The 27,207-nt window shown below is 38.6% G+C and overlaps 3 protein-coding genes across 3 annotated transcripts; 1 reads left to right on the top strand and 2 right to left on the bottom strand.

Annotated features, from left to right (window-relative positions):
• Positions 1 to 8,546: 8,546 nt before the first annotated feature.
• On the bottom strand, positions 8,547 to 9,539 carry LOC128545475 (trace amine-associated receptor 13c-like). Its single transcript, XM_053515760.1, has one exon. The coding sequence runs from the start codon at positions 9,537 to 9,539 to the stop codon at positions 8,547 to 8,549; it is 993 nt and encodes a 330-aa protein (XP_053371735.1).
• An 8,977-nt stretch (positions 9,540 to 18,516) lies between these two features.
• Positions 18,517 to 19,509, top strand: LOC128545485 (trace amine-associated receptor 6-like). Its single transcript, XM_053515787.1, has one exon. The coding sequence runs from the start codon at positions 18,517 to 18,519 to the stop codon at positions 19,507 to 19,509; it is 993 nt and encodes a 330-aa protein (XP_053371762.1).
• A 4,593-nt stretch (positions 19,510 to 24,102) lies between these two features.
• Positions 24,103 to 25,095, bottom strand: LOC128505690 (trace amine-associated receptor 6-like). The gene has a single exon (XM_053476239.1). It carries the CDS (start codon positions 25,093 to 25,095, stop codon positions 24,103 to 24,105), a length of 993 nt encoding a protein of 330 aa, XP_053332214.1.
• Positions 25,096 to 27,207: the final 2,112 nt, after the last annotated feature.

Raw genomic sequence — 27,207 nt, 5'->3', positions numbered from 1 at the left:
CTTAACGACAGACACTTCCCTTACCGGCTGGGGTGCGGTCTTGGATGGCCGTCCAGCCCAAGGGAGCTGGAGAGGCCATCTTCTCACATGGCACATTAATTGCCTCGAAATGATTATTATATTATTATATTCTTGGCCCTATAGTATTTCTGTGCTCGCGCCGCTTGAATAGCTAGCGCACCAGGTTCCTCTTGGGGGCACAGGACAAGTTCCTGTCCCGTAGGGCAATGTACATTATAGCTAAAAGCCAGGGGATTACTCAAGGGCCCATTCCCGGAGGCAAATATGGGTTACGCGCCAGGTGGCTTCATACCCTTTCTATGTGGTTCAGACCCCGCTTTCTGACTTTGGGTCCCACTCTACATGCATCCTTTTGTTGTCGCAGATGTTAATGACAGACGCTTCCCTCACGGGCTGGAGCTGGAGAGGCCATCATCTCGCGTGGCACATCAATTGCCCCGAACTGATGGCTTTATTTTGGCCCTGAAACACCTCCTCCTGCAATTGTGAGGCTACCATGCCCTAGTGCAAGTAGACGACACTATGGTAGTCTCGTACATAATCACCGGGGCAAACTGTGCTCGCGCCGCTTGAATGAGCTAGCGCACCAGTTTCTGCTTTGGGCACAGGGCGAGTCCCTGTCCCTCAGGGCGATGTACACTCCAGGGCATATGGAGTTGGGAGCCCTGGTACCTTCAACGCACTAGAAGAACATATGCCCTCAAGGAGAGCGTATTTGAAAGTGGTGCATGGCAGAACATGTAGACCCAGTCCACTGCTAAATTGTTTCAGTGCTGGAGTTCTGCAAGAAGTTACTCGGGCTTATGCCCTTGTACCCTTGGAATGTACATAGCCGAACTATTTTTATTCTTGACCATGCACCCAGTTTCCTCGAAGCCTTCTTTCCTCCTTTTTACAGCTCCGGAGCAGGATAGGTTTCACCGACTATCTTCAGTATGCACTCTTCAGATTGACGTCCACCGCACTAGCTAGTGGCGTAAATCAGAGCAGCCTTTTTCATCACATCAGGGAAAGGTGCTATTGCCCTAGCCTACGAGGCGTGTGGTCTCACTTCGCCTCGAGGAATAAGGCTCATCTGACCAGGGGGATTGCCTCATCTATTGCGCTGGCAAGAGGGTTTCCCCTGCAGCAAGTGTGTCATGCGGCAGGTTGGTCCTTTCCGCACACATTTGTGAGATTCTATAGTCTGGACATTCATGCTACTCTGGGCTCACAGGTCCTTGAGTCAGCCTCCCAGAGATTGTTCTGAGATCTCCTTGGCCTTTGTGCGCACACGCTTCACAACCTTGGGGTCCAGAGACTTGCAGTGCGGCGGCGTTGATATTCTCGTTCCCATAGCGTTTTCACGCACCATCAAGTGTAGCCTTTGAAAGGGAACGTCTCAGGTTACTTAGCTGTAATCCTGTTCCCTGAAAAGGCAGGAACAAGATGCTGCGCTCCAATGCCGCATTGCCTGCGTGACTGGACGTTCTTTTTAGACAAAATTGATCTGAGGAATGTTTCTGGTTCACTCCTATTCATAACCTGCAGGTGTGCTTCATCAGATGACGTCATCTGACCGAGGTTATATATGCCAAAATTTGGCATGTTTGACACACACATGCTTCACAACCGGCAACACAAAAAGATGTTCCCATAGCGTTTTGACGCAGCATCTCGTTCCCGCCTTTTCAGGGAACAGGGTTATAGCAAACGAAGATGGTGAAGTGATGAATGAACGCTAAACTGTTAACTGTAGTGCTAGCATGATGCAGGCATTTAGTTAGATTGCTAGCGTTAGCAACCACATTAACTAGTCTGACATTTATATATTTATATATATATATATAGGAGCTATATATAATCCTATATATATATGGGATTATTTTTGGTAGTAGCTGTCTCCATGTTTTTGTTTCTGGTAATCTGTACCATATCTTAATGGACAGCTTTGTCATTTTTTATTTAGTATCAATCCTATCACACACTAAATTTATAGTCTTATTCAGTTTAATCCTTGCTATTCAACAACATTTTTACCTTCCTTAATTACTTTCTTTCTAAGGTTGAAACCAACATGGTGGAATACCTCCAGCAGGCTGAAGTGTCAAGGCCGTACCCCTACATCCTCACGTTGGGAGATAATGACCAGCGCTGCTCTCAGGCATTCGTCATTCTGGTGGGACAGGCTCTGGAGCAATGCAACTACTTGGGGCGGTTGATGTGTGCTTCAAGGCATTTTATATTTTTGACATTACCTATCCAAAGCAGTGTGCTCCTGTATAGGACTTATTGTGATGTGCTATGAAATAGCGGGGCCTACTTGAAAAGTCATAGACAGTGTTTGTATGTTACAATGAGACCAGGGCTGGATAGTTTTGTTCTGCAGAAAAGATATCTAATGTCACAGAGAGATCCTGCTCTGTAGAAGCTGCCTCAGCCTATTTGTGTTATTATTCCATTCTGCCCTTGTGAGTAATAGTATAGTAATGATGTCAATGTTAATTATCTGCTCTTGTGCTTTAGAAAAAAATATATATTTTTTTCTATGAACATTTAATAGGATGTTGCTTATTGCATATATGTATGGTTTGCAAAACTTGGAAGTTTTTTTTGTAATAGACCAGTATATCAAAGTAATTTAACTGTTTAATAGACGTGGGCAGTTTTTTTTTTTTGTTTGTTTGTTTTACAGATTCATTGTAAAACAGGAAAATAATAATAACCTATTTGTGAGGTAGAATTAACCCAACATTTCAGGTAAAATGAACCAACATCTGGGTAGAACATTTGACCAATTGATGTGGTAGAATTAACCCAGCATTATAGTTAAATATGACCCAGCATTTGGGTTGAATATTTAACCCATCTTGCTAGTTTAAACATATAACCCATTTTGCTGGGTTGTTTTTAACCCAGTATTTTTTTGTGTGTAGGGTGTGTAGACACCTAGACACCACCCCCCCCCCCCCCTTTATCTTGTAGTTTATATTTGCACCATTTTGCTTTGCACCATTTTGCTTTTCTCCCAGTTTTTATTTTGTAATGTTCCTGTTGCAGTTTTACCCTGCATGTATGTTTTTGGACAGTTTACACAGTATATACAGTATATACAGACAAAATTGACCTGAGGATGTTTCCGGTTCATGCCTATTTCGGTTCATGACTAACCTCCAGGTGCACCTAATAAAATGAAGTCACCTGACCGAGGTTATATATGCCAAAATCTTTGGCGTGTTTGACACAAATGCTTCAACAACCGGTCACGCAGAGTGCGTTCCCATAGCGTTTTCACGCAGCATCTAATTCCCCCTGACCAAGTACAGCTTCCTTGAAAGAATGATTAGTAAAACGGTTAATTTGTTTTTTGTTTGTTTGGTTTTTGTTTAAGGTGGGGGTGGGATACCCAAATACTGAAGAAACCTATGTCTTAAGTTGTCATTTAAAGATGCACAAACCACAAAAGATTTCTAACAAATACCCGTGTCCATGGTTTCACCATGTTTGCTATTTAAAAGTTTGAACACAAGTTTAAATTTTTTTCTTAAATAAAAAACAACACTGGAGTTTTCAAAATGATAAAATAATACATATGAATGAAATTGGGTGATTAAGTAACAATTACAACAACAGCAACAAGGAGGTGTTATTTTAAGACACAAAAGATTATGGTACCACTCATAATTTTTGTGAATATTCTTCTTATTTATTGTGAAAAGTTGTGTGTTTTGTATAGTCTGGATAAATCTTTAATAGTTTAAGAGTGGTATTGTCAAGTGCATTTGCAAAACCCATCAAGCACCGTAATGAAACTAGTTCTCATGAAGACCTTCCCAGAAGAGCAAGACCAAAACAGAAGTTCATTTAGAGTTACCAGAAAATCCAAAAACAATTAGCAGTTACTCAGATTAGAGCACTATGTAGCTTTACAGAGCATAAGTAGCAGACATATCTCATTATCAACTGTTCAGAAGAGATTATTATTAAATGCACATTTTCGATGCCATAGAAAGATAACACCATGGCATTTAAAGATGTGTCCAAACTTTTCCGTGTCACAGAAGCTGAAAACACATACACTCTAAAAACTAACTCAGAGGACCTTTTACCACTACTTGATTTAATACATGGATGCAAGTTAAACATTCTAATTAATTGATTTAGATGAACTTTCTAAGTTGCAAACTTTATTTTTATAAGTTGTGATCAAATAATAATGCTGGTAATTATATTAACTTAATTTTGCATGTAATTTAAACTCGAATTTAATTGTTAATGGGTTGAAAACAAAATTTAAGTTGTCTTAACTTTAAAAAGTTGGCATAATGAGTTAATTTTTTTAAGTTATATCCTACCCCCTATGCCTGGACGTGTTCCAGTGGTAAGATTGTGTGTTAACAGACTTATAGGCTAACCAAACTCAATATAAACAAAATTTCATGGTGAGTAACACTTCAATTTACATCTAATAGATCTACTAAAGTAATGAATTTGCACTTCTTTTATTGAGATATCTGCTCAGCAAGAGAGCTGTTTGGAAAAACATTATTCAAGTTTTGCTAATTTGACCATTTGACTGTAAGCTACATAATGTAAACTAATTTCAGTAACAGCCACAGTTTTTAAAAGTCTTTTGTTTATTCACATAGATGGCTGTGTGCTTCCACTGTAGGCAAATTGTAGTAGCAAAGAAGTAAAAGCAGAGTGTTTATATAGAGTTGCTTATATTTTAGTTACTTTTGTAATACAATTCAAACTTAATATTTGTCTAGGGTTTGTGGTATTTTTCATAATATTATGTAAAATGTTGGTATTGTGATTCTGACTGTATCACTGAGGTGTATGTGTCCACCTGAAATTAATACCAATAGTTCATATAGTAAATATTGATTAAAATCAATAGTTATTTAATAGACATTATCAATCTAATTAGATTAGTGTGTTAAGGTTGGCAATATTGTTTTAAAAAATGGGCTGTGAGTGCAAACTGTAAATTTATCTCTCTCACTGGAAATGACTGGTGTCATTCAGAGCTTAGTCTCTTGGAATGTTCTATGACATGCTACTTGGCTTTTGACTGTTATATTTATAGAGATTTGCCTAACTTTGTTGTGATAGCATAATTTATTATGCTTAGTTATTCTTAATGAGGACCAGTTGAATTTTGAGTCTTTATTTGCATTTTGTGCAAGATTTATATATAATTTGTTCACATACTCAACTGCAGTTGAAAATAAAAGCTAATTGCACAAAAATAATGGTTGAACTAATGTCTTTTTTTTATATATATATATCTACTACATTAACAAAAACCAAAAAACCCTACATAAAAAGAAACCTGAAAAAAAATCTATTTGGCGTCACTTAATTTTTTAAATGGTTGCTATTTGAAATTTTGTATAAATTATTATAGTAATTAAACAACATATAAAATTGCTTTAAAACAATATGGTAAAGACATTTGGAGCAACATAATTTATATGAGTTATTAACTTAAAAACTTGCCTTTTGTCTAACAGTTAATAAGTGAGGGGTAATTAAAATAATCTTTGACTTTGAAGAGGAAAAGCTAATTCCCCCAACGCAAAGAAGCTTGTTGGTTCTAAATAATTTCAAATGAAGTTGTCATAACTCAAAAAGACTAATGCAAAACGTTGCGTTAATTTTTTTTGTTAAGTCTAAACATTTCTTTTTAGAGTGTACAGTAAGATATAAACGAGAGGAGATACAGATCTCTTTGAACAGGAGAAATGCAGACAGCGATCAAACTGGTTAAAATCTATTCCCTTGTACAGTGTTCCACCAGTTTATACAAGGCTTAAAGAAAGACCTTGTACACCATCAAAATGTGGCCAAATTACACAAATATTTCATTCATGTTATACTTGTGTAAAAGAATCATGTTGACTTAACATAATCTTTATCATTTACTGTAAAAGCTATTGATTGTGCAATTGTAATGTAATTGAATTATGTCTATGATACTCCATTATCATTGAAAACTCTAACAATTTCTTAGTGCTTACATTATTCAAATGTTTAATGGAAATGTTATTTTTTTAAATAATCTGTCAAATTAATTTTATTAGGTTCATTTAATTTATTTACTACAGCTGCATCCAACATTATTTAATTCTGTTAACATGAATGAATAGGGTTGGTACAACTCAAGTAAATTTAAATTTCAAGACCTGGTCAACAGAATTCTGTGAAGGAAGGAAGCATAAGACAAACAGGATAAAACTGAGATTTTTATTTTATATTTAATAAAAACACTGTTTTACACCAGCAGCAACTTAAAAATGAGGTCTTAATTTAAGAAGATGTACAAAACATAAAACACCACAAATTATTTATAGAAAAAACAATAAACACCAACAGAAACGTCTTGTACTTTAACTGTATAATATGACTTTTAAATATGACCGTTAGATACGGTTGCTTAGGAAACTCCTGAAGTGAGATGCAGACAGGACACTTTCAGTCACAAACTGCTGTGAAAAAATACAGAGATAGATTCAATTAAAATTTATGATACTAAATTTAGCAAATGAACAATATTTATACTTTCTTCCTCTCACTTCACAACTCATGATTACAGACCGAAACCAGAACCGAACCGCAGATTAAGCACGCGCATATAACCGTCGGTATTTTAAGTGTGATTAAAAATACAAGAAATAGCTTAAACCAAAATAACGTGACTAAACATCGCTAAACAGCAGGTGACATTTATGTTCAGTATTTTGTTTTTATTTAGAAAGATGGGAATTAATTTCTGCTTACCTTTTTTACACGCCCGCCAAACGTTTGTCTTCTCAACAAACTGTTTTCTTCTCGCGATGTGTAAGGGCCATGTTTCATTTTTATAAATTTGTTGTTGTGTTTATTTCTATTACATTAGTTAAGCATTGCACATTAGGTTTATTAGTTAAGCATTTAGTATGATAATAGTAAGTTGTCCTGTGACATCATTCCATAGTTGTGTAGCTGCATGTCCATCACGCACAGATGTTGTTATAATCAAAATTTGTGGAGAACACAAGCTTTTTACCGTAAGACCGTAAGCTACAGGATACAGCAAATGAGTTGTTGTAATCACTGTGTAAGAACTGTTAAACTTTCATGTTGAAAATAAAACAAAAGACAAAGAATTCAACGGAAGTTTGAGTCGTGAGTAACCAAGTGTAACAAGAAAGATATGCGTCAGAACTTGTGAATGACATGCCCGTACACGATGTTTGATCTGATATTTCCGGTTTTCATAATGACAAGATCTTTTTGGTTTATCTCAACATGATTGAATCTAATACATGTTAAGTTGTTAAATTTCATGTAAATACAACATCATTTTTTCATGTTCATCTTGGAAACATAAAATTATGTACAAAACACATATTACATTTGTGTACATGTAACAACTAGCCAAGCTCTTTTTTTTTTCAGTGTATATTGAATGTTATCAATTTTAAATATTAAAAGTAAAAAGTGATAGACAACTAAGCTCCAGCCTAAGCAGCTCAGGTAATTTTATCATTTAAAAATTGATCACAGCTGCCAAGTCTAAGTGACAGGAGTATGATTATGATATCACGCCTTAATGGAACAAAAGCATATACTGTAAGTGACTGGCAGGGGAATTCTAATGCCTCAGTAAGCTTCCCAGATAGCACACAGCTAAAGGGCCAATGTTGGCATCAATGGTTGGTCCAACATCATTTTGTTTGTTGGACTATTGCTGGTACCAAAGATAGGTTGGCACAATGCTGGTTCAGTACATAATGGCAAGGTTGGAAATTGGAAATTACAGTAAATTACACTTTTTTTATCGTCACCAATAATAAGAATTACATCTTCAGAAATTTACTTGCAAATGTGATGAAATGATTATAAACTAAGAAAATTTATGTAACCATTATAATTTGTATATAAAAAAAATATATTTCATTATAAATGGTTTGCAATTCTCCAAAAAAAAAGGAAAGTTTTTGTACACATTGTTCACATGTGGAAAGTAGTGATACTACCTGACATCGCCACCTATTAGGGAGAATGGGAGTAATACAGACAACATTAGTGGACCAACATTAAGCCAACGACACTATCCACTGAGTTAGATAGACAGTGGAACCTCAGATTGCGAGTAATGCGGTTTGTGAGTGTTCTGCAAGGCGAACAAAGATTTTTAATGAATTTTGACTTTAAAAAATGATTTACAAATGTTTTATGAATACCGAGTATCATGTTGCACGAATGTGCTTTTTGTTTTGATGCATAATGAAGAATAATTATATATATATATAAAAAATCAGGAAAATTATTTATGCTCACCTGATACTTATTTTATGATTCAGCAATTAAATAAATACCACTATTGCACCATGTGTATAACATTGTACTGTATATGACACCAAAACACATTTTGCATTTAATAAAAAAAATGCAATTAAATATATAGCATTATATTGATACTGATAATTTGAAAACTTCAAATTATATAAAGAAAACTATTGAGGTACCCTAATAAGGAGGGGGGAAAACACTTTTCATGAAAGAACATGAATTAGTGAAGAGTCTGTTTGTAATATTTGCAGAGAAATAATTAATTTAATGCACCTCCTAAACCATGGGTAAAACAGTGCATATATGAATGGATTAAGGGTGCAATTAAGATAACACAAAAATATGAGCCAATTAAAAGTTTCTGGCTCTAGTTCAATAACATCACCTAATAAAGTGTAAATAAAATATGGAAGCAAACTGGCCAAAAATATAGACACCAAAATGCCGAGGACTTTAGCTGCTTTTCTCTCAGATTTCATTGAGTGTGAGGTGATTTTCTGTGTTTTAGTCCGTGTGTGATTATTAAGCTCTCTGATAGCAGTGGCATGTTTCTTAGCAATCACAAAAACTAGAGTATACAATATGATTATGACAGAAACTGGAAATATAAACAATATTACAAGGTCAATTAAAGCCCAAATCCTATTCTCAAGAAAAAAGCATGTTCCAGGACACATTGCAGAACTTGTGAAGCTTTCGCTAAAATAATAAACTGCCACTGTATAAACCATACACACACACCAGTTAAAATAAACCAGAATGAAGATTTTCCTCACAGAGATTGTGTTTGTGTAGAAAAAAGGGTTTGAGAGAGCCAAATATCGGTCTACAGCAATCAAGGTGACATTATAAATAGATATCATAGAAAGGAAACTGCCAGTGAACAAAAAAACAATGCAGAAACCTCTCCCAAAAATCCAGCACCACTCGATCCACCAAATTAACATTGGTGGCACCACTAATGCATAGATGAGGAAATCTGATGCAGCAAGAGAAAGCAAGAGGATGTTGCTTGGTGTGTGAAGCTGTTTGAAATGAAAAACAGAGATGATGACAAGCATATTTCCACACAGGGTTAACAGAACCAAAGCAGCTGAACACACATACAGTAAGATATAAACTGCAGGAGATACAGATCTCTCTGGACAGGAGAAATGCTCACAGCGATCAGACTGATTATACTCTGTCAGGTTCATAAATAAAGCAGTCTTTTAAAGTATAAAAATTAAAAGAAATATCACATATACTTAAGGTTTCACCAGTAAAATGCTAACTGCAAAAAGTAACAATCAAATTATTTCTGCTTTAAGCAGCTCAGGTGCTTTTATAGGTTAAAAACTGTCCATACCTTCTAAAATCAGAGTAACAACACATAACATATGATGTCATTCACTGCTGGTACAAAAGGCCGAAGATAATGAGCTAAGCTGAGCTGAGATCAATCTTTATTAATCTTGAGGGAAATTGCAGTTCTTCATCAGCATTGAATAACATAATAACAGACAGTAAACAATAGTGAAGATTAAACATACACAAATACTATACAAGGGAAAAAGTATGCAATAAATAAAATAAACTTATGAAGTATATATACAGTATATACATATTATACATATTTACACTCACCTAAAGGATTATTAGGAACACCTGTTCAATTTCTCATTAATGCAATTATCTAATTAAACAATCTCATGGCAGTTGCTTTAATGCATTTAGGGGTGTGGTCCTGGTCAAGACAATCTCCTGAACTCCAAACTGAATGTCAGAATGGGAAAGAAAGGTGGTTTAAGCAATTTTGAGCGTGGCATGGTTTTTGGTGCCAGACGGGCCGGTCTAAGTATTTCACAATCTGCTCAGTTACTGGGATTTTCACGCATAACCATTTCTAGGGTTTACAAAGAATGGTGTGAAAAGGGAAAAACATCCAGTATGCGGCAGTCCTGTGGGCGAAAATGCCTTGCTGATGCTAGAGGTCAGAGGAGAATGGGCGACTGATTCAAGCTGATAGAAGAGCAACTTTGACTGAAATAACTACTCGTTACAACCGAGGTATGCAGCAAAGCATTTGTGAAGCCACAACATGCACAACCTTGAGGCAGATGGGCTACAACACCAGAAGACCCCACTGGGTACCACTCATCTCCACTACAAATAGGAAAAAGAGGCTACAATTTGCACGAGCTCACCAAAATTGGTCAGTTGAAGACTGGAAAAATGTTGCCTGGTCTCGATTTCTGTTGAGACATTCAAATGGTAAAGTCAGAATTTGGCGTAAACAAAATGAGAACAAGGATCTATCATGCCTTGTTACCACTGTGCAGGCTGGTGGTGGTGGTGTAATGGTATGGGGGGTGTTTTCTTGGCATAGAAAACTAAGGCCTAAACCCCTTAGATGGACCATGTCCATTTCTTTTCTTTACCACCATGTACCCATCCACTGATGGCTACTTCCAGCAGGATAATGCACTATGTCACAAAGCTCAAATCATTTCAAATTGGTTTCTTGAACATGACAATGAGTTCACTGTACTAAAATGGCCCCCACAGATCTCAAACCAATACACCAGGAGGCAGAAGCACTCAGGTAGACTACATCTTGTGTCGACGTTGTAACCTGAAAGAGATCAGTGACTGCAAAGTGTTGGTAGGGGAGAGTGTAGCCAGACAACACAGAATGGTGGTGTGTAAAATAACCCTGGTGGTGAGGAAGGCAAAGAGGACAAAGGCAGAGCAGAGGACAAAGTGGTGGAAGCTGAGAAAGGAAGAATGTTGTGAAGTCTTTAGGGAGGAGTTGAGACAGGCTATGGGTGGTCAGGAGGTGCTTTCAGTTGACTGGACAACTACAGCCAATGTGATCAGGGAGACAGGTAGGAGGGTACTTGGTGTATCATCAGGTAAGGGGAAAGTGGACAAGGAGACTTGGTGGTGGAATGAGGAAGTCCAGGAGTGTATACAGGGAAAGAGGCTAGCTAAGAAGAAGTGGGACACTGAGAGGACTGAAGAGAGTAGACAGGAGTACAGGGAGATGCAGAGTAAGGTGAAGGTAGAGGTGGCAAAGGCCAAACAAAGAGCATATGAGGACTTGTATGCTAGGCTAGACAGTAAGGAGGGAGAGGGGGATCTGTACAGGTTGGCAAGGCAGAGAGATAGAGATGGGAAGGATGTGCAGCAGGTTAGAGTGATTAAAGATAGAGATGGAAATGTACTGACAGATGCCAGGAGGGTGATGGGAAGATGGAAGGAGTACTTTAAGGAGTTGATGAATGAGGAAAACGAAAGAGAACAAAGAGTAGAAGAGGTGACTGTTGTGGAACAGGAAGTAGCAAATATTGGTAGAAGTGAGGTGAGAAGGGCGTTGAAGAGGATGAAGAGTGGAAAGGCTGTTGGTCCAGATGACATACCTGTGGAGGTATGGAAGTGCTTAGGAGAGATGGCAGTAGAGTTTTTGACAAGTTTGTTTAACAAGATCTTGGAGAGTGAGAGGATTCCAGAGGAATGGAGGAGAAGTGTATTGGTGCCAATTTTTAAGAACAAGGGAGATGTGCAAAGCTGTGGCAATTATAGAGGTATAAAGTTAATGAGCCAGACAATGAAGCTGTGGGAAAGAGTCGTGGAAGCTCGGTTAAGGGCAGAAGTGAGCATTTGTGAGCAGCAATATGGTTTTTTGCCTAGAAAGAGTACATCAGATGCAGTATTTGCTTTGAGGATGCTGGCGGAGAAGTACAGAGAAGGTAACAGGGAGTTGCATTGTGTCTTTTTAGATTTAGAGAAAGCGTATGACAGGGTGCCAAGAGAGGAGCGGTGGCATTGTATGAGGAAGTCTGGAGTGGCAGAGAAGTATGTTAGAGTGGTGCAGGACATGTATGAGAGCTGTAAGACAGTGGTAAGATGTGCTGTAGGTGTGACAGAAGAGTTTAAGGTGGAGGTGGGTCTGCATCAAGGATCGGCTCTAAGCCCCTTTTTGTTTGCTCTGGTGATGGACAGGATGACAGATGAGGTAAGACAGGAGTCCCCATGGACTATGATGTTTGCAGATGACATTGTGCTCTGTAGCGAGAGCGGGGAACAGGTGGAGGAAAATTTGGAGAGGTGGAGGTATGCTCTGGAAAGCAGAGGAATGAAGGTTAGCCGCAGCAGGACGGAATACATGTGTGTAAATGAGAGGGACCCAGGAGGATTGGTGAGGCTACAGGGAGCAGAGGTAAAGAAGGTGCAGGATTTTAAGTACTTGGGGTCCAGAGCAATGGAGAGTGTGGAAAGGAGGTGAAGAGGCGGGTACAGGCAGGTTGGAATGGGTGGAGAAAAGTGTCAGGTGTGTTGTGCGATAAAAGAGTATCAGCGAGAATGAAAGGAAAGGTGTACAGGACAGTGGTGAGACCAGCGATGCTCTACGGCTTAGAGACAGTGGCGCTGAAGAAAAGACAGGAGGCAGAGTTGGAGGTAGCAGAGCTGAAGATGTTGAGGTTCTCCTTGGGAGTGACAAGGAAGGATAGGATTAAGAATGAGTTTATCAGAGGGACAACCCACGTTAGATGTTTTGGAGATAAAGTCAGAGAGGCCAGATTGAGGTGGTTTGGACATGTTCAGAGGAGAGATTGTGAATATATCGGTAGAAGGATGCTGAGGTTGGAACTGCCAGGCAGGAGGTCTAGAGGAAGACCAAAGAGGAGATTTATGGATGCAGTGAGAGAGGACATGAAGTTAGTTGGTGTGAGAGAAGAGGATGCAGAGGATAGGGTTAGATGGAGGCAGATGATTCGCTGTGGCGACCCCTGAAAGGTAACAGCCGAAAGACAAAGAAGAAGAAGAAGACAGCATCTTTCAGCACCTTGTTGAATCAATGCCACTTAGAATTAAGGCAGTTCTGAAGGCAAAAAGGTGTGTGTGTGTGTGTGTGTTTGTGTGTGTGTGTGTGTGTGTGTGTAATTAACCAGAAATTAACCACCATACATCATTGTGTAAGAAGATGTTTTTCTGTTGCGAAGACATTTTGTGCAAATATTGACCATATTGTGTGTAAGGTGTCCCTGGAGCCAAAAAAATAAACATTTACACATATATACCATGACATTTTACTCCCCATCAGCAGAGGGGAAAAAAATTGTACTCAAGTAAGAGTAGCTGCACTTCAAAATAATATTACTCAAGTAGAAATGAAAAGTAGTCATCCAAAATATTACTGAAGTACGACTAAAAAAGTATTTTACAGAGTGGGTCAGAGTCATTGTTCTATATGTTCTTTATTTTTTTATGTGTTCTTATATTCTTATATTTGATGAAAGTCTTCAGTGAGTCTAGTCTGATTCTTACAACCAAACTGTAAGGGTTAACCCCTAGAGGGCGCCAAAGCGCCCAAAGACTCTGCTTGTTTGTTGTGTTTTTATGTTATAGTTTGTGTGAAGGGGACTTCATTTCCCATAGGGCACCTGAGTCAGGTGATGGAAGCATGCACCTGATCCAGGTCAGTCATTAGTTGAATTATAAATAGCCTGACTGAAGCTCAGTCAGGCGTTTAGCATTTTTATGGTTATTTTGTGTTGGTTGTTTTCAGTGAGATGTTATAGTAAAGATTTCTAAGTGCTCTTTGAAAAGAGCTTTTGTTTTTGCCATAATATATCAATAAAAAGAGATTATCTGGAAGTTCTCGTCTCAGCCTCTGCATCTATGCCACAACGCCGACACAGACAACCAGATCGTGACACAAACCTGCTTTCCAGAGTAGCTCATAAAACGTATTGGCATCTCCCACACTCACACTATTGTCTCAGCACACCACAGCCTAAGGAAAAAATCACAATGACCACACCCTTTAAGAGTGGTGCACAAAAAGACTGGGCAAAGAGTACTGCTACCTTCTCTTATCGGGATGGGAAAAGGTGAGGCAATGCACCTTAAGGCTACCTTAAGCTCCTAGTTTACTCCTAATGTCTGACCATTTGACTGGAGGTGGTAGCCAGAGGATGACCAATTAGTGATACAAATTAGTCTGCAGAACTAATAAAATTCAAATTTTATTTTATTTGAAATTTGATTTATTTTATCATACACAGTCATACACAGTATGAAATGTACTGCCAGTGACCTTAAAAAGAGAATTAAAGCTTATAATAAGTAATAAATATGAATAAAAGATTAAATAAAAAATAAAAATAAAATTGAAATAGGAAAAATAGAACTAAAAATAGAAATTTGCTGTACGAAAATAGAAATATACTGTACAAGAAATTGTGAAATTTTGATATTTTTGGGAGAAAGATGGTGTGCAAATATGCATAGAAAAAAAGTGTCTTTGTACAATGGTTTTTAAAGTGTCTTTGTGCAATGGTCCAGAATGTAAACATAAACATGTAGTGTAGATGTGAAGGTGGATGTGCGTGGAATTGTCCATAGTGTCCATGGATGTATAAAGATTGACTGTGAAAAGATTGTGTTAGTTCTGCACAGTGGTGTGGTTGAGAGACCTTATCGCCTGCGGGAAGAAGCTCCTCCTCAGTCTCTCTGTGTTGGCCTTCAAGGAGCGGAATTGCTTCCCAGACCGCAACAGAGTGAACAGTCCATTGTTGGGGTGGCTGAGGTCCTTTACGATCTTCCTGGCCTTGGTCCAGCACCGCTTGGTGTAGATTGAGTGCAGGTCAGGGAGCTCGGTGCGGATGACGCGCTCAGCTGATCGCACCACCTTCTGTAGAGCTCGTCTGTCCTGCATGGTGCTGTTCCCGAACCAGGTCGTGATATTTCCAGTCAGGATGCTCTCTATGGTGCAGGAGTAGAAATTCCTGAGCACCTTGGAGGGCAGTCTAAAGTCTCTCAAGCGTCTGAGGTGGTACAGAAGCTGCCAGGCCTTTTTTACCACGGTGTTGATTTGACAGGACCATGCCAGGTCCTGCGTGATGTATACACCGAGGTATCTGAAGCTGTCCACTCTCTCCACTGGGCTCCTGTTGATGATGGGGGTCTGGTAGTTCCTCACCTGCTTTGTACTGAAGTTTACTATCAGCTACTTTGTCTTGCTATCGTTCAGGTGGAGATTGTTTCTCTGGCACCAGTTCTCCAGATTTCCAACCTCCTCCAGGTAGGCCGTCTCATCGTTGTTCGTGATCAGGCCCACCACGACAGTGTCGTCAGCAAACTTGATGACGGTGGTGGAGTTGGTAGTGGCCACGCAGTCATAGGTGTACAGAGAGTACAGCAGGGGGCTCAGAACACAACCCTGGGGGGCTCCAGTGCTGAGAGTGAGGGAGGCTGAGACGTGTCCGCCCATCCTTACTGCCTGTGGTCTGCCAGTCAGAAAATTGGAGATCCACTGACACATTGATGAGCTGAGTCCCAGGTGCTCCAGCTTGGTGGTAAGTGTGGAGGGAATTATGGTATTAAATGCAGAGCTGTAGTCGATGAAGAGCATTTTCACATAATTCCCCCTCCAAGTGTCCAGGTGAGTGAGAGATGTACGGAGGAGATGTGAGATTGCATCGTCCGTGGAACGATTTGGACGGTATGCAAACTGTAGTGGGTCCAGTGTGTCTGGTAGTGAAGAGATGATGAAGTCTCTGACCAAGTGTTCCAAGCACTTTATCACTACTGAGGTGAGGGCTACAGGGCGATAGTCATTGAGGGAAGCAGGATGAGGTTTCTTTGGGACTGGAACAGTGATGGACTCTTTGAAGCATGTGGGGATCACCGACTGAGATAAAGAGATGTTGAATATCTCAGTGAACACAGGTGCTAGCTGGTCTGTGCAGGCTCTGAGGATACGACCTGAGATGCCGTCTGGTCCTGCTGCTTTACTGGTGTTCACTCTCTTGAAGGCTCTCCTCACGTCGTGCTCGGTTATGATGAATGTGTTTCCTGTGCTGGCAGTGTCTTCCTGGCTGCAGCCGTTAGCACCGCTAGCATTAGCATCGCTAGCGTCTTTAGCTGCAGCCTCGAAGCGAGAATAGAAAGTGTTCAGCTTGTCTGCCAGAGTCGCGTTCGTCATACCGGATGTTGTTGCTTTATCATCTGTAATTGTCCTTAGTCCCTGCCACAGGCCCCTAGAGTCACTCTGTTGGAGTTGTGACTCTAGTTTCCTCCCGTAGCGCAGCTTCGCCTCTTTCACCACTTTCCGGACGCTGTATGACGCAGCCTTGTATGGTTCCATGTCCCCCGACGCGAGTCCCGTGTCTGGTTGGGAAACGTTCTAATAGTCTTTTTTTTCATGGTATCATCCGCTAGTTTCCCAATGCATCCCACAACCCCTTCCGTAAACACGCTGACGTCATCGGAGCTGTTCCTGTAACGCGGCCATCGATTGGTCCATCCAGCGCGCGACCTCCCTCTGAACCGGCACTTCCTGTTTTAGCCTTTGATTGTATTTTGGCATGAGGAAGATGGCGGCGTGGTCGGATTTACCAAACGGTGGGCAAGATTGTGCCTTGTAGCCGTCCTTGACCGTTGTATAACAATGATCCAGTGTCCTTTCGCCCCTGGTGGTGCAGGTGATGTGCTGATAAAAGTTTGGCACTGCGCGTTTGAAGTTGACACTTAAAGTCCCCCGCCACAATAAGCGCAGCATCCCGGTGTTGTGATTGGTGCTGTGTGAGTGACTCATGCAGCTCGCATAAGGCAGTGTCCGTGTCCGCTTGTGGTGGAATATAAACGGCACTGATTATGACCGATGTAAACTCCCGAGGTAGATAAAAAGGACGACACATGATGGACAGTAGTTCCAGTTTGGTGTGCAGGAGCGTGTGAGAGGAACAACGCTCGCGCTGTTGCACCAGCTGCTGTTCACCATTAAACACACGCCGCCTCTCCTTGACTTCCCCAAGTCCCTGAACCGAGAAGAACTCAGCCGGCTGGATGGCGTGGTCTGGCACCGCTGGGTTCAGCCATGTCTAGGTAAAGCAGAGGAGATTGCAGTCACAAATGTCTCTCTGGAACTTTACCCTGGACCTGAGGTCATCGAGTTTGTTCTCCAGTGACTGGACGTTGGCGAGCAGGATGCTAGGCAGAGGTGTGCGGTGTGCACGGGCTCTCAGCCTGTTCCTGACGCCGGCTCGTTTCCCTCGGGGCTGCCGCTTCGCGTCGCGTCCATTGTTCTCCCGCAGGATCTCACTTGGCCAGCTCAGATCCGGAGTTAAAAACGTCGAATTGTGAGTACATTGTACACCAATAGAAACAAGAGTGTCTCTATCATACCTAATGTACTCAATGGTGGTAATTTTGCCGATTTTAAAACACTGAAAACTAACCTAAAAAAACAAAAACAGAAAAGGTGGTCGGAGCAGTCGTGACGGCAGATGGAGTGTTGAGATACATGGAGCACCTTCCAAAGGCGTAGAAGGGAAAAGTCCATGATAAGAATGTGAGGAGCCTTCTGTTTACTGTTGCTATAGTCAATAGGTCTTTTTCTTGTTCCTCAAACTAATAATTGTAGGTGTGTTCAGTGTTGTACAGGTCACAGAATGGGTACTCTACTGGTCTGCAGCTACTTATGCATATACACAGCAAGCTTTTATGCTCTGAGACCTTTCGTTTATAGCCAGGATTTACATTTGTACTGTAGCTTTACATTTTTAAAACCCATGATCCTCTTTGATTCACCGGCTGTTCCTCTTTGGAACACTTTTAAAAGTTGCTATCCAGTGCATACCTGCACCACCGCACAACTTATGTTGTTTTGGCATTGATCTTACACAGTAATTAAGCCAACTGAATTTGTTTCTGGTGAAAAATGCATGAATTTCATGCTTGCCCCTAAATTCCATGATTCTTACTTGTTACCTTATATATCCCAACACATGAGATGTGCTATTTTAATAACATAATAGTTGTTATTCACTTCACCTGTCAGTTATATTATTAAATACCTCAATGTATATTTCTTAAAAACCTGATGACATTACTTGAATGTTGAAGTCATGAACCTGTTGGGCTTCAACAAGTCTAATTGTTGCATTTCTCCTATACATTTTATTGTGGGAAAAGGCCCTGACTGATCCAACAAAGCATAATATCATTTAAATTATATTGTCACTCAAATTAGGAGGTGTGATCAAGTTTTAAACTATAAAATCACAAGCACTGTTTGAGTCATAAATCATTCAATCCTGACACTAGCAGTTTTTATAATGGTAGCATGTGATACATGATGTAATTTTTAAACTCTGTAGACAGAAAAAAAGGAAAAAAAGAATCATGAACCTGACAGAGTTTAATCAGTCTGATCATTGTGAGCATTTTTACTGTCAAGAGAGATCTGTATCTCCTGCAGTTTATATCTTACTGTACGTGTGTTCAGCTGCTGTGGTTTTGCTAACAGTATGTGGAAATCTGCTCATCATCATCTCAGTTTTTCACTTCAAGGAGCTTCATACCCCGACTAACACACTCGTGCTCTCTTTGGCTGTGTCAGATTTCTTTATTGGTGTATTTGTAATGCCACCAATGTTCAGTTGGACTATCGAGTCATGCTGGATTTTTGGGAAAGACCTCTGCATCTTTTTTTGGTTAATTAATGGTTTTCTCACAGTCTCATCTACTTATACCATTGCACTTATCGCTGTGGATCGGTATTTGGCTCTCTCAAACCCCTTTCTCTACACAAACACAATCTCTAGAAGGAATATGTGCAATCTTATTTATTCCAACTTTTTTTTATTCCTGGTAAATACCATAGCATTCTATTATTTCAATGGAATATTTACAGATTATGTAATGTGTCCTGGAGAATGCCTTCTCACTGTGAGTCAGGTTTGGTTTGTAATTGATCTCATATATTCATTTCTATTTCCACTTTCCATCATAATCATATTTTATACTCTAGTTTTTGTGATTGCTAAGAAACATGCCACTGCTATCAGAGAGCTTAATAACCACAAATGGTCTAAAACACAGAAAATCACCTCACACTCAATGAAATCTGAGCGAAAAGCAGCTAAAGTTCTCGGCATTTTAGTGTGTGTGTTTCTGGTGTGTTTACTTCCATATTTTATTTACAGTTTATTAGGTGATATAGTTGAATTACAATCAGAAATTGCTCATAAAGTTCTTATTATAATGTATCTCAATTCCACTATTAATCCATTTATTTATGCTTTGTTTTACCCATGGTTTAGGAGATGTATTAAATTAATTATTACATGGCAAATATTTCAACCAGACTCTGCGTTAATCAGTGTTTTTTCGTGAATAATTTTCACTTTTTCTTTAGTTTTAACTCTGAGACTTTTCCAAACCGACTCTGCATTAATCAACATTCTTTTATGAGTTCTTACTCCTTCTGATGATGTGGCCAAATATTACCATTTTATTATAAAATTTAAAACAAATCGATAAGAAGTAAATTTTTGTTGTCAACATATTACAATATAAAAGTAATATTTATTTGGTATTATCCATAAATATATTATCATTACAATCATGTTAGGTATTTGACTTTCTACAGAATCATGAAATAAAAATTATTTAAAGAAAGGTGCAGATACACTTTAAAAGGGAATAATTTAAGATATATGTGCCAAGAAAAAATGGTTATAATAATTATAAGAAGGAAAAGATGAAGTAGTAGTTTTGGTTTACTTCAGATTTTCTTTTAACATTTATTGTTTAAACTGTGCCCTAAAATATTACACTTCATGGCCAAACGTATGTGGCCACCTGCCCATCACACCAGGATGAGCTCTTTTTAAAACCACAGTCTTCATAATGCTTTGGTTCATAAAAAAAAGACTTATGACTTTATTTGAAAATGTGGCTGTAATTATTTTTTTGTAGCTCTGTTTGTGCACAGAAACATTGCATTGTAACATTTTAGCCCTTCTAATTCCTCTGTAGGGGACATGGTGACACCGCATCATAAAAAGATTACTATATAATCATGTGCAACCAAATTTGTCTTTGAAAATGCCTCTCGTTACCAGTCAACTCTGCTAAAGAATTATTCATGGCACAATAAATAAGTAAAAGTGGAAGTTATATTGTTCAATGCTAATAAAACATTGTATGAAGCAAACAGTGATTGAATGCAAGACAAATTTAATCTTTGTAAATTGTCACACTTTCCTTGTCATACAGCAGACTTTTAAGCAAATTGAAACTGTGTTTAATACAGTTTTTACATATATTTTCCAGAGTTTTATAATATAATGTGTATAAAACCTCAAATTACAATCAAAATATAATGAGAAGAACGTAACCGGTGCATCATCATCATCATCAGCGTGAGTGGCAAAGCTATGCGTCGGTTTATCTTCTTGTCACTCCCAAGGAGAACCTCCATCTCTGCCTCCGGTCTTCTCTTCAGTGCCACTGTCTCTAAGCCATAGAGCATTGCTGGTCTCACCACTGTCCTGTACACCTTACCTTTCATTCTCCCTCATACTCTTTTATCGCACAACACACCTGAAACTTTTCTCCACCCATTCCAACCTGCCTGAACTCGCCTCTTTACCTTTCCACACTCTCCATTGCTCTGGACCGTTGACCCTAAGTACTTAAAGAGATGGAGGTAGCAGAGCTGAAGATGTTGAGGTTCTCCTTGGAAGTGACAAGGATGGATAGGATCAAGAATGAGTTCATCAGAGGGACAACCCATGTTAGATGTTTTGAAGATAAAGTCAGAGAGGCCAGATTCAGGTGGCTTGGACATGTTCAGAGGAGAGATGGTGAATAATAACATCGGTAGAAGGATGCTGAGGTTTGAACTGCCAGGCAGGAGGTCTAGAGGAAGACCAAAAAAGAGGTTTATGGATGCAGTGAGAGGGGACATGAAGTTAGTTGGTGTGAGAGAAGAGGATGCAGAGGATAGGGTTATATTGAGGCAGTTGATTCACTGTGGCGACCCCTGAAAGGGAACAGTCAAAAGACAAAGAAGAAGAAGCAGAAGAAAAAGATGTGACTGCTGCAAGCCAGATCCTTTTATTTAGCAAAATTGAGAATAATAGTAACATTTTATTGTTGAGGGGCAAAGACAGGGCTCCAAACACACATATACATAAAAAAACAACTCCAACAAAAAAAACAAGAAAAGAGCACTTAAGGCATCCTGGAGCAAAGGGATGGATGCTCAAGCACCCTCCGCCCTGCCCTCTGCACGTGCCTGTTGTTCTCATGTAAAGAATTGGTTTTGAGCCGGCCAAATACCGATCCACAGCGATGAGTGCAAGTTTTAAGTAGCAGAGACTGTGAGGAAACCATTAATTAACCAAAAAATATTGCAGAAATCTCTCCTAGAAATCCAGCATGACTCAATTCTCTAGCTGAACATCAACGGCATTACAAATGCACCATAAAAAAAATCTGACACAGTCAAAGAGAGCATGAGTGTATTGGCCGGTTTTGTTACAGACACGCCAGGCTTCACTTCCATTCAATGCTCCCAATAGGCACACCTGAACCTCATCATCAACACATACAAATACACCTCACTTCCCAGGTTTAGCATCTGGTCTCCCCTACGGACAAAGACCCTATGATTCACCTTTATCAAGCGATCATCCCACAACGTGTCTCCTCATCTCTAGTGTTCCTGGTTTATCATCATCCATTTACAACCTCAACACCATATTAGATAAGACTCTCCGGTTCACTTTCCTTATCCACATCTCAATCAAAACAGTTTTGAATAAAAGCACCGTTTAGGTTTTCTATATTCCTGTCTGTGGAGTCTGTCATTCCGTAACAGGTGTATGAAGCTGCCTAAAGTGAAAAACTGAGATAATAACCAGCAGATTTTCACACTGTTAGAAGAACCACAGCAGCTGAACACACATACTGTAAGATATCAACTTACAATATCTCTGTCAGCAGAAATGCACACAGAAATCAGACTGGTTAAACTCCATGAGGTCCATGAATCAATTATTTTTTTTTTTTTTAACAAAATGTATTTAAAAAGTAAAAGGTAAAAAAAAAAAAAACTGTAAAATGTCACAATCAAATGACTTCTGGCTTAAACAGCTCTAATGTTTTATTATTTAAAATACTAAAAATTAACTTCTTAATTTGAGTGGCAATACATGGAATATGGAATGATGTAATGCCATCATGCTTTAAAGAAATATACATTGAGACATATAACATCATAACTGACAGGTGAAGTTAATAATATTAATTATCTTTTTACAGTAATACCACTCATCATTTGGGATATATTAATTAGCAAGTAAGCATTAAGATTTCAAGCAAGCATAAAGATTAATGCAACATTGAGAAGAGAGGAATTAAGCTGGCTAAATTACTGTACAAAAACAATGCCAAAACAGCATGAGTTGTGGGGTGATCTAGGTATTCACTGGGTAGGAACTATTAAAAGTCGTCCAAAGAGGAAGAACCAGTAAACCAATTATGGGTTACAGGTGTCAAAAACTTTAGGTGAATTGCTTAAAGTGCTAAAATATTCATTCTGGCTAGGAACGAAAGGCCTGAGAACAGCTTCCTTAACAGGCAGATCATTTACTAATTAAACTGATGTTAATTGTAGCACATGTCATAGTATTAGTGGTCTAAGAGTAATATGGGAAATGTCCATAATTAATCATCAAATCACCCCCTCAGCTGATAGAACAGGCCTAGGTAAACCTTGCAGTAGGTAGTTATGATTTGTTTGCTATAACTATCACCAGCTCTATCGCCGACGAATAGCTTTGCCACCCACGCTGATGATGATGATGATGCTGCACCCGTTACGTTCTTCCCATTATATTTTGATTGTAATTTAAGGTTTTATACAAATTATATTATGAAAACCTGTATAATTTATGTAAAAACTGTATTAAACACAGTTTCAATTTGCTTAAAAGTCTGCTGTATGACAAGGAAAGTGTGACACTTTACAAAGGTTAAATTTGTCTTGCATTTAATCACTGTTTGCTTCATACAATGTTTTATTAGCATTGAACAATATAACTTCTCCTTTTGTTTATTTATTGTGCCATGAATAATTCTTCAGCAGAGTTGACTGGTAACGAGAGGCATTTTCAAAGACAAAGGTTAATAATTCAAATGACACTTTATGGACAAAAATATGTGGACAATATCTAAATGTGTTTTTTTTCCCTAGGGTAACCCTAACTATTACAACAAATTTGTTTGCACATGATTATATAGTAATCTTTTTATGATGCAGTGTCACCATGTCCCCTACAGAGGAATTAGAAGGGCTAAAATGTTACAATGCAATGTTTCTGTGCACAAACAGAGCTACAAAAAAATAATCACAGCCACATTTTCAAATAAAGTCATAAGTCTTTTTTTTATGGACCAAAGCATTATGAAGACTGTGGTTTTAAAAAAAGCTCATCCCGGTGTGATGGGCAGGTGGCCACATACGTTTGGCCATGAAGTGTAATATTTTAGGGCACAGTTTTAACATTTAATGTTAAAAAAAAATCTGAAGTAAACCAAAACTTCTTCTTCATCTTTTTCTTCTTATAATTATTATAACCAGTTTTTCTTGCAAACATCTTAAATTATTCCCTTTTAAAGTGTATCTGCATCTTTCTTTAAATAATTCTTATTTCAAGATTCTGTAGAATGTCAAATACCTAACATGATTGTAATGATAATATATTTATGGATAATACCAAATACATATTACTTTTATATTGTAATATGTTGACAACAAAAATTTACTTCTTATCAATTTGTTTTAAATTTTATAATAAAATGGTAATATTTGGCCACATCATCAGAAGGAGTAAAAACTCATGAAAGAATGTTGATTAATGCAGAGTCAGTTTGGAAAAGTCTCAGAGTTAAAACTTAAGAAAAAGTGAAAATTATTCACGAAAAAACACTGATTAACGCAGAGTCTGGTTGAAATATTTGCCATGTAATAATTAATTTAATACATCTCCTAAACCATGGGTAAAACAAAGCATAAATAAATGGATTAATAGTGGAATTGAGATACATTATAATAAGAACTTTATGAGCAATTTCTGATTGTGATTCAACTATATCACCTAATAAACTATACACAAAATATGGAAGTAAACACACCAGAAACACACACACTAAAATGCCGAGGACTTTAGCTGCTTTTCGCTCAGATTTCATCGAGTGTGAGGTGACTTTCTGTGTTTTAGACCATTTGTGGTTATTAAGCTCTCTGATAGCAGTGGCATGTTTTTTAGCAATCACAAAAACTAGAGTATAAAATATAATTATGATGGAAAGTGGAAATAAAAATGAATATATGAGATCAATTACAAACCAAACCTGACTCACAGTGAGAAGGCATTCTCCAGGACACATTACATAATCTGTAAATATTCCATTGAAATAATAGAATGCTATGCTATTTACCAGAAATAAAACTAAGTTGAAATAAATAAGATTGCACATATTATTTCGAGAAATTTTGTTTGTGTAGAGAAAGGGGTTTGAGAGAGCCAAATACCGATCCACAGCGATGAGTGCAATTGTATAAGTAGATGAGACTGTGAGAAAACCATTAATTAACCAAAAAACGATGCAGAGGTCTTTCCCAAAAATCCAGCATGACTCGATAGTCCAACTGAACATTGGTGGCATTACAAATGCACCAATGAAGAAATCTGACACAGCCAAAGAGAGCACGAGTGTGTTAGTCGGGGTATGAAGCTGCTTGAAGTGAAAAACTGAGATGATGATTAGCAGATTTCCACATACTGTTAGCAAAACCACAGCAGCTGAACACACGTACAGTAAGATATCAACTGCAGGAGATACAGATCTCTCTTGACAGTAAAAATGCTCACAATTATCAGACTGATTAAACTCTGTCAGGTTCATGATTCTTGTTTTTTTTTTTTTCTGTCTACAGAGTTTAAAAATCACATCATGTATTAGATGCTACCATTATAAAAACTGCTAGTGTCAGGATTGAATGATTTATGACTCAAACAGTGCTTGTGTTTTTATAGTCTAAAACTTGATCACACCTCCTAATTTGAGTGACAATATAATTTAAATGATGTTATGCTTTGTTGGAACAGTCAGGGCCTTTTCCCACAATAAAATGTATAGGAGAAATGCAACAATTAGACTTGTTGAAGCCCAACAGGTTCATGACTTCAGCATTCAAGTAATGTCATCAGGTTTTATAGAAATATACATTTACATTTACATTTAGGCATTTGGCAGACGCTCTTATCCAGAGCGACTTACAAAAAGTGCTTTAATGTTTACAACATTGGATACATACTTACACTGGGTTAACTAAGTTAATAACTAAGTACCATTAGTCCAACACAACTGAGTTTTTTTTTTTTTTTTTTTTTTTTTTTTTGGGGGGGGGGGGGGGGGGGGGTTAGTCCAAGTACTGGAGAAACAGATGAGTCTTGAGTCGTCGTTTAAAGATAGTCAAAGTCTCTGATGTACGGACATCTAGAGGAAGTTCATTCCACCATCTAGGTGCCAGAACAGAAAAGAGCCTGGATGAATGCCGCCCTCGATCCCTGAGAGATGGTGGGATGAGGCGAGCAGTGCTGGAGGATCGGAGGCAACGTGGTGCAGTGCGTGGTGTAATTAGCGCAGAGAGGTAAGTGGGTGCTGGGCCATTTTTGGCTTTGTAGGCAAGCATCAGTGTTTTGAATTTGATGCGGGCAGCTACAGGAAGCCAGTGCAGGGAGCGGAGGAGTGGGGTGGTGTGGGAGAACTTGGGAAGGTTAAAAACGAGTCGTGCTGCTGCATTCTGGATCAGTTGCAGAGGACGAATCGTGGACAGAGGCAGGCCTGCCAGGAGTGAGTTGCAGTAGTCCAGTCTTGAAATAACAAGGGACTGAACAAGCACCTGAGTAGCCTGTGAAGAAAGAAATGGGCGAATTCTTCTGATATTGTAAAGAAGAAATCGACAAGAGCGAGTAAGGTTAGCGATGTGTGGGGAAAATGACAGATGATTGTTCACGGTTACCCCAAGATTGCGGGCGGTGGTTGAGGGAGTGATTTGGTTGTTGTCCATGGATATCACAAGGTCTTGACCTGGAGATGAGTCACAAGGGAACATATACATTGAGGAAACAATATACATTGAGATATTTAATAATATAACTGACAGGTGAAGTGAATAACAACTATTATGTTATTAAAATAGCACATCTCATATGTTGGGATATATTAGGTAACAAGTAAGAATCAAGGCATTTAGGGGCAAGCATGAAATTTGTGCATTTTTCACCAGAAACAAATTGAGTTGGCTTAATTACTGTGTAAGATCAATGCCAAAACAACATAAGTTGTGTGGTGGTGCAGGTATGCACTGGATAGCAACTATTAAAAGTCTTCCAAAGAGGAACAGCCGGTGAATTAGTAAACCAATTATAGGATCATGGGTGTCAAAAATGTAAAGCTACAAATGTCAATTCTGGCTATGAACGAAAGGTCTCAGAGCATAAAAGTTTGCTGTGTATATGCCTAAATTTATGCCTATGCCTAATTTGTGTATGTATGTGCGCGCGTTTTATAGTATGTAGTTTATTTACAGTAATTCATAAAAAAACAGTGTCTACTTTATAAACAGCTTAGTATACTGTGCCCCTGCTGCTTTTGCCGTTTTCTGGTGCGCACATAGCTCCTTTACCAACTCCAGAATAAATGGCCCTCATGGTCACATTCATGCACTGTTTATATAGAATATGTGCATTAGTTTCCACCAGGTCTAGGAGGTTGTAAAACAATACTTATGTTTTAATTTAATCCAATAAACTCAAAAATATGACAAAATGGTCATCTTTAAGCTTATATTTTTATTGATCATATGATTTGTTTTCTTTTTGTGGCATTAGATTTCAGTGTGTCCATGCTGTAAGGTGTAAATGTGTAAATTTAACTAAGGTAAATGAAGCAAGGTCTTGAAACATAATGCAATAATGCAGATCAAACATAATACTGTACACCTGTCCATAA

This window comes from Clarias gariepinus, chromosome 2 (assembly GCF_024256425.1).
Source record: "Clarias gariepinus isolate MV-2021 ecotype Netherlands chromosome 2, CGAR_prim_01v2, whole genome shotgun sequence".
Classification (NCBI taxonomy): Eukaryota; Metazoa; Chordata; class Actinopteri; order Siluriformes; family Clariidae; genus Clarias; species Clarias gariepinus.
Note: the sequence above shows the minus strand (reverse complement) of the source record. Positions and strands in the feature narration are given on the sequence as shown.

What these genes read in the sequence shown, in the direction of transcription:
- LOC128505690 (XM_053476239.1), bottom strand. Translation starts at nt 25,095, where the DNA reads ATGAACCTGACAGAGTTTAATCAGTCTGATAATTGTGAGCATTTTTAC.
- LOC128545485 (XM_053515787.1), top strand. Translation starts at nt 18,517, where the DNA reads ATGAACCTGACAGAGTTTAATCAGTCTGATCATTGTGAGCATTTTTAC.
- LOC128545475 (XM_053515760.1), bottom strand. Translation starts at nt 9,539, where the DNA reads ATGAACCTGACAGAGTATAATCAGTCTGATCGCTGTGAGCATTTCTCC.